Source organism: Bubalus kerabau, chromosome 7 (assembly GCF_029407905.1).
Source record: "Bubalus kerabau isolate K-KA32 ecotype Philippines breed swamp buffalo chromosome 7, PCC_UOA_SB_1v2, whole genome shotgun sequence".
Classification (NCBI taxonomy): Eukaryota; Metazoa; Chordata; class Mammalia; order Artiodactyla; family Bovidae; genus Bubalus; species Bubalus kerabau.
In genome coordinates, this window is record NC_073630.1 from 71,806,671 (window position 1) to 71,827,670 (window position 21,000).

General features: G+C 44.1%; 1 protein-coding gene and 1 long non-coding RNA gene across 2 annotated transcripts in view; one reads left to right on the forward strand and one right to left on the reverse strand.

Annotated features, from left to right (window-relative positions):
* Positions 1 to 1,470: 1,470 nt before the first annotated feature.
* Positions 1,471 to 10,406, reverse strand: LOC129657233 (uncharacterized). The gene is made up of 3 exons (XR_008716628.1): positions 10,377 to 10,406; positions 9,297 to 9,356; positions 1,471 to 1,594 (listed from the first exon to the last, which is right to left on the reverse strand). It is a non-coding gene; the product is annotated as an uncharacterized LOC129657233 (long non-coding RNA).
* Positions 10,407 to 18,404: 7,998 nt separating this feature from the next.
* Positions 18,405 to 21,000, forward strand: part of CWH43 (cell wall biogenesis 43 C-terminal homolog) — a 49,962-nt gene continuing 47,366 nt past the window's right edge. Inside the window, exon 1 of the mRNA XM_055587460.1 lies at positions 18,405 to 18,589. Coding sequence (XP_055443435.1) covers positions 18,436 to 18,589 — 154 coding nt within the window. The 5' untranslated portion in view covers positions 18,405 to 18,435. The remainder of the gene's footprint in view (positions 18,590 to 21,000) is intronic.

A 21,000-nucleotide genomic window follows, 5' to 3' on the forward strand; every position in this document is an offset into this window, starting at 1 on the left:
GCCAATGAAGAACTGGGGCGGGGAGGGGGCGGGACTTGCATGCTAGAGAATAAATCGCTTCCTGTTACTGGCCTGGGTGTGCCTGCTCACCAGACACCCGATCTGACAAGACAGTCATTAAAAGTCTTGCTTTCACTATGTTTTGTGTGTCCAAGTCCATCCTTTGGTTTTGGGCTAGCAAGCATGTTTCTCATATGCCTAGCTCCAAGTTTTCCAAGGGTTCCTCTTTGCATCTATCGGATCCCCTTCACTCCAAGCCTTGGCAGCCTCCACATTGCTATAGACAGCCTACGGGGCTGGCAGCTAAGCAGAAGCCCAAATTATAAACTTTGTGGATGCTGTCTCAAGAAATACACTCCAGCATAAACTGGAGGGCATAAGCTCTACAGACAAGGGATTCCTCTTCAGGAAAGTCCTGGAAACAGATCTGGACTGGTTCAAAAACACTTCTCTGGCTGTGCTGGGGCAGGCACCTAGCACGGTGCAAGGTCACAGGAGGGTGTAAGATGTCTGATCAGAAATCAGCTGGCACATAGAGGATGCTTGCTTGCAACCCAATCGGGTTTGAAGGGAATTTGGGGGACACCCTAAACTCTTCAGGTTTCCTGGTCAATGTTCCTAGGATTCCATTTTAGGAGTGCTCTCTTGTTATGGGTTGCAGAATACTACATGGGAAAATCCCCTTCTAAGCCAGAAGAAACACCTCTGGAGTGTATCCTTAAGAACTGGAAATTCTTTGAAATCAAAGGATTAAGAAGCGAGAAACTTCAGTTCTACTACAGCAGTGCCTAACCTTTGTATAATTTGGGGAGCAAAGAAAAATGATCTGAATATGAGTTTCTAAAGTATAATGCCGTTCTGCAACTGGATCTTTAATGCTGCAGGATGGGAAAGTGGAGTGAGATTCCCTATGTTCAGGCCTTCGTGCTCCTTTACCAAAATCCTACCCTATACGGCTCTTGCCATTTAAAACCTGGACAACCAGAAGACTCTCCCGACATTTTGGATGATCCCCTTCTAAGCTCTCCTGTCTCTCAGCAGGGCAACTGAGCTCTCCCTGCCCCTGACAGTATTCCTACCTCTCCATAGCCACCTACTTCTCCAGAGCCACCTACTTCTCCTGGCCCCTCTGACCAATTCCAAACTCCACCTCCCCATGTCCCTCAAACTCCATCTCCCCTGTCTTTCCTTACCCTCTGTTACCTCAAGAAACAAAGACTAGTCCTTCTGGGGTAACATGCAGTGGAGCTTCCTATCACCCAGGACCAGAGAAATTGTACTATCTTAGGGAAGTGGCAAATGGTGAAGGGACAGTCAGAATACTTGTGCCCTTCTCTTTAACCGAGTTAGCCCAGTGCAAACAGGAACTGGGTATATTTTCTGAAGACCCTAGTAAATTTGTTGAAGGGTTTCATGCCCTCATTCTGGTCTATGATTAACTTGGAAGGATGTGCAAAGAGTTCTATCTACCTGCTATACTCCTGAGGAAAACAGAAAGTCTGGATAGTAGCTCAGGGGCGTGCTGACCAGCTTGTCGGAAATCAACCTGAGCACGATGCTATGAGTGGAGATGCAGTCTCAAATCAGGAACCCTCTTGGAATTATAATTCCCAGAAGCACATGATCCAATTAGAAGGGATGAGAAAGTATATCAAAAAGTCAGTTAATTAGGAAAAAGGTTAAGGAGTAACCCAGGAAGAAAAGGGAAATCCAGTCCTTCTTCACGGGCGGCTTATGGAGACATTTAGGAAACATACCAGTAAAGATCCCTTCAACTCTGAAGGTCAGTCCCCGCTGGGACAGCAATGCCAGTCTGCCCCTGATATTAGACGGAAACTCCTGAAGTTGCAATTTGGCTCACAAACGCCCATGCCCCACTCCTAGATGTGGCCTTTGGGTATTTAATAATAAAGACCAAGCTCAGGAGAAGAGAGGACCCATTGTGGGAAAAGACAGGCCAGGGCTCATGTATAACTGACAGCTGTTGCTGTCAGTCATGCCTGTGTCCTCAGGCCAACCCAAGGGGTCCAAGAAAGTCCAACTATCCATCTGGAGGTAAGACCAACAAGGAGCAACATTACAAACGCAAGTCAACTGGCCACTGGGCCTGCATTGCCAGAAAGAGCCCCCAGACCATGCCCAACTTGCAAACAAAGAGTTCATTGGAAGAGGGACTGCCCTCAGTCCTGTAAGAGAAGGGGCTCCTGCTCCTGAGATGGCCATGCTGGACGACTGAGGTGGCCTGGGGATTCTGGTGGGTACTACCCACCCGCCAGTGAGAAGTCAATCTCCATCAAGGAGCCTTGGGTAGTCCTTGACGTGACAGAAAATCGATTTCTTAATTGATGTGGGAACCACTGACTTTCTTAATTTCTCATGTTGGACCTCTCTCCGCCAAAAGCTGCACTGTGACTGTTGTCAGTGGAAAGCTTTGCACCCATTATTTCACTGGGCCTCTCATTGGCCAATTGGAGCAATGGTTGATTTCACACGCCTTTCTAGCTATACCTGTGTCCTACCCCTATCCTTGGGAGGGACCTTCTGAGCTCCCTTGGGGTCTGTTAGGAGGCCATTGAGAAGCCCCTTATTTTGACTCTAAGACAGACCAGCCATAAGGGCAATTCTATTCCCAGCTATATCCTACAGGCAGTAGACTTTTCAGTATGGGACTCCCTGGAAGGGCCATAAATGCCCAACCTCTAAGGATGAACCTTTAGGCCAGAAACTGCCTATACTAACAAGGGACAATATCCTATAAAGTTGGAAGTGAAGAAGGGTTTACAACCTCTTGTGGATAAAATTCTAAAGCATGGCCTCTTGGTGCCCTGCCAGTCTCTGTGCAACACTCCTATTCTTCCAATTGTTAAGCCAAAGGGGGAATATAGGGTGGTCCAAGACCTGAGAGCAGTGGTCCCTATACATCTCCTCCTGTCCAATCACAACATACTAACCCAAATCCCTGAGGACACGACTAGAGTAAGCGTAAGGAGTCTAGTAGTGTCCTCAGGAATTTGGGTTAATACGTTATGATTGGCCAGGAGGGGACGTAAAGGGACCACTTTATTTTCTTGGGCTCCAAAATCACTGCAGATGGTGATTGCAGCCATGGAATTAAAAGACGCTTGCTCCTTGGAAGAAAAGCTATGACCAACCTAGACAGCATATTAAAAAGTAGAAACATTACTTTGCCAACAAAGGTCCATCTAGTCAAAGCTACGGTTTTTCCACTAGTCATGTATGGATGTGAGAGTGGGACCATAAAGAAAGCTGAGCACTGAAGAATTGATGCTTTTGAATTGTGGTGTTGGAGGAGACTCATGAGAGTCCCTTGGACTGCAGGGAGATCCAACCAGTCAACCCTAAAGGAAATCAGTCCTGAATATTCACTGAAAGGACTGATGCTGAAGCTCCAGTAACTCTGGCTGCCCGATGTGAAGAACTGACTTATTGGAAAAGACCCTGATGCTGGGAAAGATTGAAGGCAGGAGGAGAAGGGGATGACAGAAGATAAGATGTTTGGATGGCATCACTGACTTGATGGACGTGAATTTGAGCAGGCTCTGGGAGTTGGTGATGGACAAGGGAAGCCTGGCGTGCAGCAGTCCATGGGACTGCAGAGTCAGACATGACCGAGTGACTGAACTGAACTGAGGACACTAAATGGGTTATTGTACTAAATCTCTTTTGCCTTCTTTTGCATCTGAGTTCATTCCTCAACACACTATATGCTTGCCTTCGAGTAGACTAGGTCTGACTCAGTCTGGAGTTCCTCAGCCTATAGGATACTTTTCCAAGCAAACTCCACAGCCTGAGGTTGGCCTGGCTGCCTCCAGGCAGTAGCTACTACTGCTTTATTGGTAGAAGAAGCTAATAAGCTTACCTTTGGACAGCTGCTGGAAGTCCAGACCCCTCATTGAGCACAAGAAATTCTAAGATAAAAGGCCACCGCTGGTCACTGGAGGCCACTCTTATCAAGTACCAGGCTTTGCTCCTTGACTCCCCAGAGTTAATCCTCAAAACTTGCCACACTTTTAAGTCTGCTACCTTAATGCCTGACGAAAGCCCAGAGTTAACACATTCTTGCCTTGAAACCCTTGGCCAGATCTATGCCTGTAGTTCTGACCTCACAGACCAGGCCATAGAAAACCCTGAGGAAAAACGGTTTACGGATGGCAGTAGTTTTGTTAGAGATAGAGTCAAGAGGGCAGGGGATTGCTATTGTGAGTGCTCATAGCGTCATAGCAGCAAAACCTGTGCTACCTCACACCTCGGCCCAAAGGCTGAACGAGCTCTAACTTGAGCCTGAATCTTAGGGGAAGGAAAGATTGTAAATACACACACAGGCGCAGAATATGCCTTCCTTGTTTTACATGCCCTCGCAGCTATCTGGGAAGAGAGAGGACTTCTAAATGCAGGAAACTCCTCTACAAAATATGGGCTGAGATTTTACATCTCATCAGATCAGATCAGATCAGTCGCTCAGTCGTGTCCGACTCTTTGCGACCCCATGAATCGCAGCATGCCAGGCCTCCCTGTCCATCACCAACTCCCGGAGTTCACTCAGACTCACGTCCATCGAGTCAGTGATGCCATCCAGCCATCTCTTCCTCTGTCGTCCCCTTCTCCTCCTGCCCCCAATCCCTCCCAGCATCAGAGTCTTTTCCAGTGAGTCAACTCTTTGCATGAGGTGGCCAAAGTACTGGAGTTTCAGCTTTAGCATCATTCCTTCCAAAGAAATCCCAGGGCTGATCTCCTTCAGAATGGACTGGTTGGATCTCCTTGCAGTCCAAGGGACTCTCAAGAGTCTTCTCCAACACCACAGTTCAAAAGCATCAATTCTTCGGTGCTCAGCCTTCTTCACAGTCCAACTCTCACATCCATACCTGACCACAGGAAAAACCATAGCCTTGACTAGATGGACCTTTGTTGGCAAAGTAATGTCTCTGCTTTTGAATATGCTATCTAGGTTGGTCATAACTTTCCTTCCAAGGAGTAAGCGTCTTTTAATTTCATAGCTGCAGTTACCATCTGCAGTGATTTTGGAGCCCAGAAAAATAAAGTCTGACACTCTTTCCACTGTTTCCCTATCTATTTCCCACGAAGTGGTGGGACCAGATGCCATGATCTTCGTTTTCTGAATGTTGAGCATTAAGCCACCTTTTTCACTCTCCACTTTCACTTTCATCACGAGGCTTTTGAGTTCCTCTTCACTTTCTGCCATAAGGGTGGTGTCATCTGCATATCTGAGGTTATTGATATTTCTCCCGGCAATCTTGATTCCAGTTTGTGTTTCTTCCAGTCCAGCGTTTCTCATGATGTACTCTGCATATAAGTTAAGTAAACAGGGTGACAATATACAGCCTTGATGAACTCCTTTTCCTATTTGGAACCAGTCTGTTGTTCCATGTCCAGTTCTAACTGTTGCTTCCTGACCTGCATACAAATTTCTCAAGAGGCAGATCAGGTGGTCTGGTATTCCCATCTCTTGAAGAATTTTCCACAGTTTATTGTGATCCACACAGTCAAAGGCTTTGGCATAGTCAATAAAGCAGAAATAGATGTTTTTCTGGAACTCTCTTGCTTTTTCCATGATCCAGCAGATGTTGGCAGTTTGATCTCTGGTTCCTCTGCCTTTTCTAAAACCAGCTTGAACATCAGGAAGTTCATGGTTCACATATTGCTGAAGCCTGGCTTGGAGAATTTTGAGCATTACTTTACTAGCGTGTGAGATGAGTGCAATTGTGCGGTAGTTTGAGCATTCTTTGGCATTGCCTTTCTTTTGGATTGGAATGAAAACTGACCTTTTCCAGTCCTGTGGCCACTGCTGAGTTTTCCAAATTTGCTGGCATATTGAGTGCAGCACTTTCACAGCATCATCTTTCAGGATTTGGAATAGCTCAACTGGAATTCCATCACCTCCACTAGCTTTGTTTGTAGTGATGCTTTCTAAGGCCCACTTGACTTCACATTCCAGGATGTCTGGCTCTAGGTCAGTGATCACACCATTGTGATTATCTGGGTCGTGAAGATCTTTTTTGTACAGTTCTTCTGTGTATTCTTGCCATCTCTTCTTAATATCTTCTGCTTCTGTTAGGTCCATACCATTTCTGTCCTTTATAGAGCTCATCTTTGCATGAAATGTTCCTTTGGTATCTCTGATTTTCTTGAAGAGATCCCTAGTCTTTCCCATTCTGTTGTTTTCCTCTATTTCTTTGCATTGATCTCTGAAGAAGGCTTTCTTATCTCTTCTTGCTATTCTTTGGAACTCTGCATTCAGATGCTTATATCTTTCCTTTTCTCCTTTGCTTTTCACTTCTCTTCTTTTCACAGCTATTTGTAAGGCCTCCCACGACAGCTATTTTGCTTTTTTGCATTTCTTTTCCATGGGAATGGTCTTGATCCCTGTCTCCTGTACAATGTCACGAACCTCATTCCATAGTTCATCAGGCACTCTATCTATCAGATCTAGGCCCTTAAATCTATTTCTCACTTCCACTGTATAATCATAAGGGATTTGATTTAGGTCATACCTGAATGGTCTAGTGGTTTTCCCTACTTTCTTCAATTTAAGTCTGAATTGGGCAATAAGGAGTTCATGGTCTGAGCCACAGTCAGCTCCTGGTCTTGTTTTTGCTGACTGTATAGAGCTTCTCCATCTTTGGCTGCAAAGAATATAATCAATCTGATTTCGGTGTTGACCATCTGGTGATGTCCATGTATAGAGTCTTCTCTTGTGTTGTTGGAAGAGGGTGTTTGCTATGACCAGTGCATTTTCTTGGCAAAACTCTATTAGTCTTTGCCCTGCTTCATTCCATATTCCAAGGCCAAATTTGCCTGTTACTCCCGGTGTTTCTTGACTTCCTACTTTTGCATTCCAGTCCCCTATAATTAAAAGGACATCTTAAGCATTCAAAAACAAAAATAGGTGGCAGTCACTCACTTCCACCTGTGGCGGATTCATTTTGATATTTGGCAAAACTAATACAATTATGTAAAGTTTAAAAAATAAAAGGAAATTAAAAAAAAAAAAAAAGAAATTCTCAAATTTCCTAAGGAAACAGCAGGGCAGATTCGGAAGCAAAGAGAATTACCCTGATGCCCATCAGCAAAACGGCTCTAATTCCATCCCTTACGCCTTCTAACTTAGTTATAACCAGGTACTGGGATTCCAAATAGGAAAAGGAGTACGTCAAGGCTGTATATTGTCACCCTGCTTATTTAACTTATATGCAGAGTACATCATGAGAAACGCTGGGCTGGAAGAAGCACAAGCTGGAATTAAGATTGCTGGGAGAAATCTCAATAACCTCAGATATGCAGATGACACCACCTTTATGGCAGAAAGTGAAGAGGAACTGAAAAGCCTCGTGATGAAAGTGAAAGTGGAGAGTGAAAAAGTTGGCTTAATGCTCAACATTCAGAAAACAAAGATCATGGCATCTGGTCCCATCACTTCATGGGAAATAGATGGGGAAACAGTGTCAGACTTTATTTTTCTGGGCTCCAAAATCACTGCAGATGGTGACTGCAGCCATGAAATTAAAAGACACTTACTCCTTGGAATAAAAGTTATGACCAACCTAGATAGCATATTCAAAAGCAGAGACATTACTTTGCCAACAAAGTCCATCTAGTCAAGGTTATGGTTTTTCCAGTGGTCATGTATGGATGTGAGAGTTGGACTGTGAAGAAAGCTGAGTGCTGAAGAATTGATGCTTTTGAACTATGGTGTTGGAGAAGACTCTTGAGAGTCCCTTGGACTGCAAGGAGATCCAACCAGTCCATTCTAAAGGAGATCAGTCCTGGGTGTTCTTTGGAAGGAATGATGCTAAAGCTGAAACTCCAGTACTTTGGCCACCTCATGCAAAGAGTTGACTCACTGGAAAAGACTCTGATGCTGGGAGGGATTGGGGGCAGGAGGAGAAGGGGATGACAGAGGATGAGATGGCTGGATGGCATCACTGACTTGATGGACATGAGTTTGGGTAAACTCTGGGAGTTGGTGATGGACAGGCCTGGCGTGCTGCAATTCATGGAGTGGCAAAGAGTCGGACACGACTGAGAGACTGAACTGAACTGAACTGACTCAGATTCTAAAGAGAACTGGGCACAAGACAGAGGGAAAACTATGGAAAGAGATGGGTGGTACACAGATCAGAAATTGCTCATCTCTCTTTGACAAGTAGAAAATTATAAAAGAGCCACATTACTGTATCTGGGGAGAGATACAATGTCTATGATTATTTTCCAACTTTTTACAGGGAAAGGGCTCCTGGAGACAAAAGAGTTACTCAAGCCTGTGCCCTTTGAGCCACCCATAATCCAGGAGGCAATCAGGTTCTTCCTCTTGCTAGTCTTGTCTCGTGATATGGGGTGTACCCAGGAGAAGACTGGCAAATAGATTTCACTCAGATGCTCTCTTTCCAGGGCTTCAACTACTTATTAGTCTTTATAGATACCTTGCGGGGCTTCCTCATAGCTCAGTCTGTAAAAAGTCTGCCTGCAATGCAGCAGACCTGGGTTCGATTCCTGGGTTGGGAAGATCACCTGGAGAAGGAAGTGGCAACCCACTCCGGTATTCTTGCCTGGAGAATCCCATGGACAGAAGAGCCTTGCAGGCTACAGGCTATGGGGTTGCAAGAGTCGGACACGACTGAGTGACTAAGCACAACATAGATACCTTTACTAGATAGATAGAGGCCGTACCCACTAGAACAGAGAAGGCAGCTGAAGTGACTAATTCACCGTTAAAGGAAATTATTCCTAGATTCAGATTGCCCCGTCACCTTCAGAGTGACCAATGGACCTTCGCTGGTAGCAAAGGTCATGCAACAGCTTTTGCAGGTTTTAGGAATTAAATACCACCTCCGTCCATTCTGGAGACCTCAGTCCTCAGGAAAAGTGGAACAGGATAATCATACTCTAAAGAAAATTTGGGTAAAAACTCTGTCAGGAAATGTCAGAGTCAGGGTATCGCCTGCTGCCAATAGTCATCTTAAGGGTCAGGGCAGCTCCTAAAACAACTACTAAGCTAAGCCCTTTTGAAATGACATACAGAAGGCCATTCCTTACTCCGGACATGCTAACTGACCCAGAAACCCAGGCTCATCTTGAGTACATTATGAATCTGGGCCAGGTCCAGAAGACTATACAAGAATATTGGCAACAGAGTGCAGCCTGCTCCAGATGACAGTCCCAGCTACCCTGTTGTAAAATGTGGAGACTGGGTACTTTCAGAGACTTGGACGTATGAGTACCCTGGCAACCAGCTACTCCCCAAATGGAAGGGTCCTTACCAAGTCTTGCTGAGCACTCCTACAGCAGTCAAACTCCAGAGGGTCATCAGCTGGGTTCATCTGTCCAGGATTGAACCTGTCCTTAGTGATAGGTTACTGGAATCCGAAGAACCACATTCCAGCCACCCCTGTGAATCCACCTCTTCCTCTAAGTCTCCCCAGGATCCAGAAGACCAGAACAGCCTGAAAATTCTAGGTGGATGGTTGAGCCACTAGAAGACCTGAGGCTACTACTCAAAAAGAAAATAAACGCTTCTTAAACTCTAGGCTTCTCTTGTGGCTCAGCTGGTAAAGAATCTGCCTGCAATGCAGGATACCTGAGTTCGATTCTTGGGTTGGGAAGATCCCCTGGAGAGGGAAAAGGCTACCTGCTCCAGTATTCTGGCCTGAAGAATTCCATAGACTGTATAGTCCATGGGGTCACATGACTGAGTGACTATCACTTTGTACTAAAAAAACTAAAACAGACTCTAGGCTAAGTACAGGCTAAGTACCCATAGTTACTATCTTCATTTTGCCTGCTGGTACTCCAATCCACCTTCCACTTCCTCTCCAGTCCACATACAGAGTAACTGATAGGCTCTGGTAAATTCAGATAAGTATTGTTTTCTCTGCTCTCACTCTTGCTCTCAGAATTCACTGAACTTTTCTGCCCATGCTGGGTGATTTAAATATGACCCTAACTGGTGCTACTAGGAAGCTACTAATTGCCTTAGCTTTTCTATGTGTATCTCCTTTATCTATAGGCTGGACAGAAAACTCTCTGGTTCACATTGCACAAACTCTTGCTTCCTCTACTGCGTTGATAGAATGCTGGATTTGTTTACCCAGAGCAAAGTTCATCATGGGCCGTGGTGATCCCTTTATCCATCTCATAAAGAATTTTAGCCAAATTCCTGATGGAAATGGTCTTCTACTAGAGACCCAAGTCTCAAAACAGTAATGTACAGGGTCAGAATTGTTCATTTTCCTACTGAAGAAAATTCTAATGTCTCTTGCCTAACCCAGCCCTCCCAGAAGGAGACTTGGGACCAACAGGTTCAGAGCTTCCATTTTGGAAATAGAGAAAGATATGCTGACCTTGTACAACCAGATTCCTACCCTTGCTTGAGCCTCTGATTATAACAGTCTTACTGATCTTTGGCCCTTGCTTCTCTAATCTAATCATTTAGTTTGTTTTCTCTAGAGCATCACTGGACAATGGTGCTATGCAGGGACTCCCCACAGCAGATCCTGCTGAAACCACAACAGAAGTCACACTGGGGCCCATTTAATAAGACAGAGTGAGAGCTCCATGACCCCAACCAGGTGAGATCTACAAGCCTCTATCTAGCCTGAAGAAGTTACAGAAGACAGACCTTCACTCTTCATTTTCCCAATAAAGTTTTTTTTTTGGTTTACATCTCTCAGCGGGGATTTGAGACAGGAAGTAGATGGGTACCCCCAGGGTAAAGTGATTGGAGATTCACTCTCTAAGGACCAAAACTCCAAAATAAGAATAGCAGGACAAATAAGAGAGGAGACTGGGCCCTGCCCAGACCATATATTTCTCATTCTTGAAGTGAGGAGACCTCCCCAACCATACATGTGCAGAAAGGCTGCTTGGAGGTCAAATGGGTGTGATGCTAACTAAGGCCAGGCCACCCATAGGCCTTTGAGATAGAATCCATCTTGGCTAAGAGATGCATGTACACATGGGAGGATCCTGAAATATACTGAATATGGACCGTGAACCAGATAAATAATAATTGGCTCAAGGGAACCTGGAAGAAACGCCCCATATAAGTGATTTAAACTGCCACGTGAGTATAGCTCACAGAGTCTTCCTCTGAGTCTGCCTGAGTGTCTATCCATATATACTGTACTCTTTTTCCTCCTAATAAACAAAACTTGTTTCACTACTTTCTGTCTTTAGGGGAATCATTTCTGCAAAGCTGGAGGGCCAGGGCCCTTGTCACTGACCACTGGTTTAGTGGCTAAAATTTGGTGCTCTTTCCACCATGACCCAGCCTCAATTCCTGACTGGGAACCCAAGTCTTGCTTCAGGGCATTGCTGGCTGAGGTCACCTGAGATCAAAATTATTAAAGATTGAAAAAAAAAAAAAAACACCCAAAAAACACTAAGACAAAAATTGAGCTTTGAGTGGAAGAGAAAATATTTTGCATCCTTAGTAGAAGCAAAGTTTTTCCTAGCATTTAGCTTTGAAAAGGGACAAATTTTGAAGAGCACCCACTAAGTATACACAGCACAGAATTAAATGCTTTTCATATAGGTGCCTGGAAAAGAAACATATTTAGGTAAAGAGAAAGGAAAATGCAATGTCTGATGTTTTCAGTCACTGAAGTCTATCACACGTTAAAGACACGTTAAAGATGGCTGATACTAAATGGAATTCAGTCAAAACATTTTTACGTGATGTAACTAGAATGAATTACATGTTAAAAGCCGTCTTATTGAGATATAACTCACACTCCACATAATTCACTCCCTCATTCAACATGTGCAGTGCCATGTTTTTAGCATATTCACAAAGTTGTACAACCGTCGCCCATCTAATTTTAGAAGACTTTCATCCACCTTGAAAGAAACTATATACTAATTAATTCCTTTTCCTTCACTATCCATTCCCACAACCGTAAAAAAATCACTCCTCTACTCTGCTGCCTGAGGTTCGCCTGGCTGCCTCCAGGCAGTAGCTGCTGCTGCTGCTAAGTCTCGTCAGTCGTGTCCAACTCTGTGCGACCCCATAGACGGCAGCCCACCAGGCTCCCCCGTCCCTGGGATTCTCCAGGCAAGAACACTGGAGTGGGTTGCCATTTCTTTCTCCAATGCATGAAAGTGAAAAGTGAAAGTGAAGTCGCTCAGTCGTGTCCGACTCTTAGCGACCCCATGGACTGCAGCCTACCAGGCTCCTCCGTCCATGGGATTTTCCAGGCAAGAGTGCTGCAGTGGGTCGCCAATGCCTTCTCCGCTCCTCTACTCTAAACCACTACAAATTTGCCTATTCATAACATACAAATGGAATCATATAGTATGTGCTTTATTTATTGGCTGGCTCCTTTCACCTTGTTGTTTAGTCGCTTACCACTGTTTTTGAGGTTCATCTATGTCATAGTATGTGTTGGTACTCCATTCCTTTTTATTGCTGGATGACATTCTATTGTGTGCTTATACCACATTTTTATTTATCCATTTATCGGTTGCTGAATATTTGGATTGTTTCCATTTTTGGCTATTATGAGTAATACTACTATTTGTCCACAAATTATGTATGTTTCATTTCTCTTGGGTATAAATACCTAGGGGGCTTCCCTGGTGGCTCAGTGGTAAAAGAATCTGCCTGCAATGCAGGAGACCTGGGTTCAATCCCTGGGTCAGGACAATCCCCTGGAGAAGGGCATGGCAACCCACTCTAGTATTCTTGCTTGGAGAATCCCATGGACAGAGGAGCCCGGCAGGCTGCAGTCCATGGGGTTCCAAAGAGTTGGACAAGACTGAAGCGACTTAGGACCAGTATTCTTGCCTGGAGAATTCCATGGACAGAGTAACCTGGTGGGCTACAGTTCATGAGGTCAAAAAGAGTCAGACACAACTGAGTGGCTAACACATACATAAGCACCTAGAGGTAGAATTGATATGTCATTAGGTAATTCTATGTTTAATCATTTGAAGAATTATCAGATTGTTTTCCAAAGTGGCTGCACCATTTTACATTCCTCTAAGCAATGTAGGAGTTTTCACTTTTTCCACAACCTTATCAACACTTGATAATTTTTTTAAATTTTATTTTAATTGGAGGATAATTAAAATATCATGATGGTTTCTGCCATATGCCAACATGAATCAGCCATAGGTTCTCAATACTTGTTCTCAATACTTGTTATTATCTGTTATTATCTGACTTTTTGGATTATTGTCATTTTAGGGAGTGTGAAGTGGTATCTCATTGTGGCTTTGATTGGTATTTCCCTAATGAAATAATGTTGAATATACTTTCCTGAATATATTTTGATTATTGGCTACTTGTAGATGTTCTTTGCAAAAAAGCCTATCAAGTCCTTTGTTCATCTTTAAAGTGGCTATTACTGAGTTTAATTTTTTTAAATATATATTCCAGATACCAGTTCCTTATCAGATGCACAAGGGCTTACCAGGTGGTGCTAGCGGTAAAGAACCCACCTGCCAACGCAGGAGATCTAAGAAACTCGGGTTCAACCCCTGAGTCAGAATATCCCCTGGAGGAGGGCACAGCAACCCACTACAGTATTCTTGCCTGAAAAATCCCATGGATAGAGTAATCTGGTGGGCTGCAGTCCATAGGGTCCCACAGGGTAGGAGACGACTTAAGCGACTTCGATTCAGTTCAGTTCAGTCACTCAGTCATGTCCAACTCTGTGACCCCATGGTCTGCAGCACGCCAGGATTCCCTGTCCATCACCAACTCCCAGAGCTTACTCAAACTCATGTCCATCGAGTTGGTGATGCCATCCAACCATCTCATCTTCTGTAGTTCCCTTCTTCTCCCGCCTCTACTCTTTCCCAGCGTCAGGGTCTCTTCTAGTGAGTCAGCTTATATCAGGTGGCCAAAGTATTGGAGTTTCAGCCTCAGCATCAGTCCTTCCAATGAATATTGAGGACTGATTTCCTTTAGGATTGACAGATATGATCTCCTTGCAGTCCAAGGGACTCTTAGCATGGGCCAAATGTATGATTTTACAATATTTTCTCCCATTCTGCACATTGTCTTTTCACTTTTTTCAACTGTCTTTTGAAGCACAAACGCTTTTAATTTCCATGAAGTCCATTTTAACTATTATTTCTTTTTTCCTTTGTGCTTTGCTGTTGTATCTAAGAATTCATTGCCTAACTAAAGATAATGAAAATTTACTCCTTTGTCTTGTGATTTTTACAGTTTCATCTCTTACATTTAAGTTATTATCCATTTTGAATTAATTTTTATCTATTGTGTGAAAATGTGGGGGGGGGGCGTCCTATTTGCTCTTTTTCATGTGGATATTCAATTATCCTAGACTGCTTTGTTGAAAAGACCAATCTTTCCCTCATGTAATTGTTTTGGCAAGTTTGTTGAAATTCATTTGACCTTAAACAAGCAGGTTTATTTCCAGAACTCTCAATTCTATTCAGTTGATCTTTATCTACTTACAATGAGAACTCTTTGCTTAAAACTGCTATGGACTTACAGCAATAACTTCTCTTCACTGATTCTTATGCTTTTAGACAATCCATCATTGCTTAATTCCATGGCAAAACCTTCCAGAAGTGCTAAATGACAAACTGTCCCCCGCCCCCACCTCCGCCCCGCCAAATTAAAACGAATTAAAATACATTTGCTTTGAGAAGGTTCTAAAAAAAATCCAAAACATTCTGGGGTGTGGTAGTATTTGAGCAAGAAATAACTGGCCTGGTTCACTGGCTCCATTGTTTGTTAGAATGTCTCTCCCTGTCTCCTCAGGGATGGGCACTCTCAAAGATCATTATCCATAGAGAGGAGGAGGGCAGAGTTTCCACTGCCATCAGTTGCTTTCTTTCCCATGAGCAAGCGTTGAGATGTCTTTGAAAGCCAAAGAAAATTCTGTAATCTGTAAAATTTTTCAACCATCTTTCCAAAATGTGATTTCTTTACTACCAAAGCTAAGAAGGAGAAGCGCACACAGGTGGCCGTCGCAGGTGCCCCCTCGTCTGAGAGCGTCGCCGGGCCTTAGGAACGCCAAGCTCCTGTTGGCACCTGCTCGCCGAAGGCGCGAGAGCCCCTGGCTGCTCAGTTCCCCTTCTCGGTCTAAGCTTTCCTCCCTCGCCACGCGCCCTCGGGCCTCCTTTAAAGAGCACCGCGGGTCCAGAGTTGCCACGATACCGCCCTCCTGCGCGCTCGCAGCGCGCCACCCCCGGGGCTGTTTCGCTGGCTGGCCGAGAGACCTGGTTTTTTCCCCGGTGGCAGGTCGGAGGTCCCCGGCTCCTTCGCTTTGGCGTCGGCGGTGGCGCTGGGCACCTGGCGCTCAAAGAAGCCCCAGGGCCGGGCGGGCGGCGCCGGGTGTGGCGGGGCGGAGGGGCGGGCCCCACCCTCGCCAGGGCCGGGCGTGCGGGCTGGCTGGTGCCGGGGCGTGGACGCAGGCTCGGGAGGACGCGGCAGCTGGCCCGGGACGTAGGGGCCGCGGCCATGACCTCGCCATGGAGAGAGGTGCTCCTGGAGAGCCTCCTGGGTAAGCCAAGGCCGCCCGCCGCGCATTCGCCGGTCGGTCCCCCTTGCCCTACCGGGAACCACGATGCTCGGCGGGCTTGGCTGAGCCCCGGGAGGAGGGAAAGCAAGCTCGGTGCCCGGAATAGAGATGCTTATCGTCCCCTGTCACCTTCTGCTGCTGAAGGACTTTTAAAAAAGAGAGAAAAGCCCTAGATTGAGGTTCCGAGGATCCGGCGCTCCCCCGAGTCTTCCCGAGCTCCTACGCCATCCTGGTGTTGCGCCCAACGGGCACGACTTCTTCACCTGTCGGCCTCGAACCGCGAGGCTGGTACCAACCCCGAGTCCCATCACCGATGACCTTTAACTGAATAAATTTCAGTACCGAGCTTTGGCTTCCCAAGCGGCTCAATGGTAAAGAATCTGCCTGCTAATGCAGGGGACTCCATTCCTGGGTCAGGAAGATCTCTTGGAGGAGGAAATGGCACCTTTCAGAAAGGGGCGCCGTTCCCCCTCCCTCGGCACCCTGGCTGTAACACTCAGGGCCGTGTCTGCTGCTTGGGTTGGCCCGGCACGAGTGGGCTTGGGTGGTGGTCGCACATTGTGAGCATTTGGCCACAAACATCCGACATGGGACACGAGTCCCGTCGTGTGCTCCCTTAGCAGCTTTGCAAAAAGTACCAGGAGCAACTATTGTTGTTAATATTGTCTGAGTTGTGTGGTTGAAATCAGAACTCCCAGACAAACGTTTGGGAGATTGGTAGTTCACAATGAAAGGAAGGGGTGCCTTCCTAAGAACTGGGTTTTCTGGAAGCTGGTAATGCTGGGGGGTGGGGGGTGGCAGGGAGGCTTATTATTTGGCCCAGTCTGTATCTCACAAGTACAAGATATAAAAAGAATTATGCACTCAGTAGGTACCTAGGGTGCTAGGTACTCTGTGTACTCGATCTTTTTTAATCCTCATAACTCTGTGAGGTGGTTAAAAGTACTGTGGAATGGGGAGGGAGGAGGGAGGAGGGTTCAGGATGGGGAACACATGTATACCTGTGGCAGATTCATTTTGATATTTGGCAAAACTAATACAGTTATGTAAAGTTTAAAAATAAAATAAAATTAAAAAAAAAAGAATGCAAAAAAAAAAAAAAAAGTACTGTTTTCAGTGATTAAGAATAGTTTGGAACTGGATTCCTCGGTTTTCAGTTCACTGCTATTTGCTACTTTTGTGACCTTAGGCAGTTACTTAACTTTCAGGATCTCTGGAGTTTTTGTTGTTTGATTTTGCATTTGTAAAGGAGGAGTAGAAATAGTGTTAGTTTCATAGGACACAGGTTGTCTGAGGAATCAGAAAGAAGATCCCTGTGAATACTTAGAGCCTCACATGTGTTAAATGTCCATTGGTTATTTATCATCACTGTAGAAGATTACAAGGTCGGCAGATGTGAAAGTAACTTCAAATCTGGATTTTCCACTACCCCACACTGCCTCCTAAGGCTTAGGTTTAAAATATTTCCTTACTAACCTGCCTTTGGCTGTAGTCTGCAGTGGGAGGAAGGAGTTCTATTATTTTTTGCTGTTTTTGATTTTCACCATATTGCTCATTAAAGAAAGGTCAACTTAGTTGAGGAAATTTTTTCAGGATCCTGACAGGAGACCAGATTGAACCTAGATGGCTGAGATGAAGAGCCTTTAATAAAGGGACTGCCACATTACAGGGCTTCCCTGGTGGCTCAGATGGTTGAGAATCTGCCTACAATGAAGGAGACCTGGGCTTGATCCCTGATTTGGGAAGATCCCCTGGAGAAGAAAATGGCAACCCACTGCAGTATTCTTGCCTGGAGAATTCCACAGACAGAGGAACCTGGTGGACTACAGCCCACTGAGTTGCAAAGAGTCAGACACCACTGAGCTACTTTCACTTTACCTACCTGTATGAACCTAGACAGCATATTAAACAGCAGAGACATTACTTTGTCAACAAAGGTCCATCTAGTCAAGGCTATGGTTTTTCCAGTAGTCATGTATGGATGTGAGAGTTGGACTATAAGGAAAGCTGAGTGTTGAAGAATTGATGCTTTTGAATTGTGGTGTTAGAGAAGACTCTTGAGAGTCTCTTGGACTGCAAGGAGATCCAACCAGTCCATCCTAGAGGAGATCAGTCCCAGGTGTTCATTGCAAGGACTGATGTTGAAGCTGAAACTCCAACCCTTTGGCCACCTGATGCAAAGAGTTGACTCAGTGGAAAAGACCCTGATGCTGGGAAAGATTGAGGGCAGGAGGAGAAGGGGACAACAGAGGATGAGATGGTTGGATGGCATCACGGACTCAATGGACATGAGTTTGGGTGAACTCCGGGAGCTGGTGATGGACAGGGAGGCCTGGCGTGCTGTGGTTCTTGGGGTCTCAAAGAGTTGGACACGACTGAATGACTGAACTGAACTAAAATGATGAATGAGGTTAAAGGGACAAACAGGGGATATTGAGGGACTAAAAACAGCTGGAAGCCATTCTCATCCTGGGCCTGAGAAGGGGATGGAATTCTCTTAATGGAACCCAGTTAAGGCCAGAGTCATGAAGGAGGGCAGCCAGCCAGAGCAGTTGTGGTAGTAGTTGTTGTTGTTTAGCTATTAAGTCGTGTTTGGCTCTTTGCAACCCCATGGACTGTAACCCGCCAGGCTCCTCTCTCCATGGGATTCTCCAGGTAAGAATACTGGAGTGGGTAGCCATTCTGTTCTGCAGGTGATCTTCCCAACCCAGGGACTGAACCCTGCATGTGTTCCCTGCATTGGCAGGTTGAGTCACCAGGAAAGTAGTCCAGTTGTAGCGGAGGGAAGGGCTGTCGTCTGAAACAGTGACAAAGTTACACTCTCTCTCTCTTAAAAACTGTTTTTTTCCCTTTTTCCCTCCTAGGATATGTTTCTTGGTCTCTCTGCCATGACCTGAGCCCAATGATCTATTACTTTCCCCTGCAAACACTGGGACTCACTGGGTTGGAAGGTTTTGCCATAGCATTTCTTTCTCCATTATTCCTCACAATTACTCCTGTCTGGAATCTGGTTAATAAGAAATGGATGCTAGCCTTGCTGCGGATAATTACTGTTGGTAAGATATAAAAGTGATTCCTTAAGTTTTTTTTTTTTTAGTTAAAAATCCAGGGAAAATATATAGACTGTTCTTTGAATGCTAAATGATTAAGTAAAAAATAAAAGATGTCTCTTTGTCTTACTACTGCCTTGAAGAGTTATAGTAGAATTGTAAGTCTAGACCAAGAGTCAGCATATTTACATTTTTAACTTTTCTGTCACATTGGAAAATTTTAAGGACCCCTGAACTGAAGAGGGGAAAGATACCTTGGAGATGTGAAATTATTAAATATGTTTTTGTTCTTTTTTCTAACTATGATACAAAACTCAGAAGTCATTAAAAAGTTTTTGAATGATAATGCATAAAAATATGGAAATTATGCATGATGAACATTGTAGTAAGCAAAAGTAATCAATAAATTAGGAAAAATATTGCAACTCTTCTAGTCAAAGGGCTAATTTCACTAATATATGGAGTTTTTGCAAATCAGTAATAAAAGGACCAATAACTCAATAGAAGAGAAGGCAAAGGATATGATCTCGGGAAGATCCACTGGAGAAGGGATAGGCTACCCACTCCAGTATTCGTGGGCTTCCCTTATGGCTCAGCTGGTAAAGAATCCACCTGGAATGGGGGAACTCTGGGTTTGATCCCTGGGTTAGGAAGATTCCCCTGGGGAAGGGAAAGGCTACCCACTCCAGTATTCTGGCCTGGAGAATTCCATGGACTGTATAATCTATGGGGTTGCAAAGAGCTGGACACGACTGAGCAACTTTCACTTTCAATAAAAAACCAATAACTCAATAGAAGAGAAAGCAAAGGATATGATCAGTTTACTGGAAAGGAAATACAATTCGTTCTTTAAAAGATACTAAAAGGTGTAGAATACAAATCATATATATATATATATATTTATAGATAGTTTCTAATATCAGATTGATAAAGAACAAACTTAGATAACACTATTGTAAGCATGGGAAAACAGGCACTCATGCATTGCTGGTGGGAATGTAAATTTGAACAGCTTCTGCAAAGGATAATTTAACAGCGTTTATCAAAATTACAACTCTGTATTTTTCACTCAGCAATTCCACTTCTGGGTATATATCCTATAGATAAGCTTACATATGTGTCAAATGATAAAAATAAAAGGTTATTTAATCACTGTAGCAATATTTATAATAACAGTGTCAGAAATAATCTAAATGTCATCCATATGGGATAGGTTAGGTTAAATAAATTTTGGTTATGAAACTGGGAGTACTATAGAATACTATGCAGCTATACTAAAGAATGAGAACATTTATGTAAGGAAATGGAATGTTCTTCAGTAGTGAGAAAAAAAGAAGCAGTAAACAGTATGTTCAGAATGCTAACATTTGTGTAAAATAGGCTAGATGAAATATATTTAGTAATTAATTGAACACTCATTAAATAGGTCCAAAAGTATTTTAAAACACACTGATATTTTTGTTGCTTCTAAGGTGAAAAATTTGATATTGAGACAGACATGAAGATGAAACTTTGCACTGTATACCTTTCATAGTGTTTGAATTCTGGATTTCAATATGTTACATTGGCAAAACCCAGTAATTAAAAAATATACACTTACTATCACAAAGACTTGAGGTTATTATATTAATAAATATTGAGAGACCTTGGAAAAGTACTAGTGGTAAAAAAAAGTAAGAATGTGAGGTCATGGAGAAAAAGTTTAAAAAACAAAAATACCAGACTCCAGTCTGGTTGAATCTGTAGCTGAGAAGTACTGCCTGTCTTGCCCTTTTGCTATAGCACAATTGGTTTCTCTGAGTTTGCATTTGTTCATGAACCAACCACGCTGTGTGTATGTCTTCTGTCTAGGAACAGTGACTGAAATCACTAGGAAATTCACCTTCCGTTTTTCTGTGCATCAGTCCCTGAAGAAGGCAGAACATGGTTAGTGAGTGTAGCCAGCTCTGTGGTTACCCACAAAGATCTGAAGCCCTAAACAGCAGTGGGAAAGACCACTGGAAAATGCATCCTTTTAAAAGATGATGTCCTTAGGAATGAAAAGAAATATCAAATGATCATGAAATTTTCAGCTCCAGAAATAATAAAGATGAAACTTCCTACTTCCAGAGTATATATAATAACTGAGTTCAACTATCCTTGGCTTACAGAGTTCTTTATGACTATGGCCTCATTACACTCCCTGGTTGGCTTTATGGGGTGGATCTCGTCAGAGCACTCTTTTGTTGCCTTTGCTCAGTGCTGCCTGTGGCAGCTTTACCTACAGAGCCACTCAGCATACAGTTTCTGGGACAGTTTTTTGTTTTTAGTCTAGTTCTGGCCCAGCAACTTCTGGAGACTGTAATGTAATAGGAAATAACTGGAGAGTATGGTGTTCGAGATACTTCTTGTTGTTCCCTTTTCATCTCCTTTCTCCC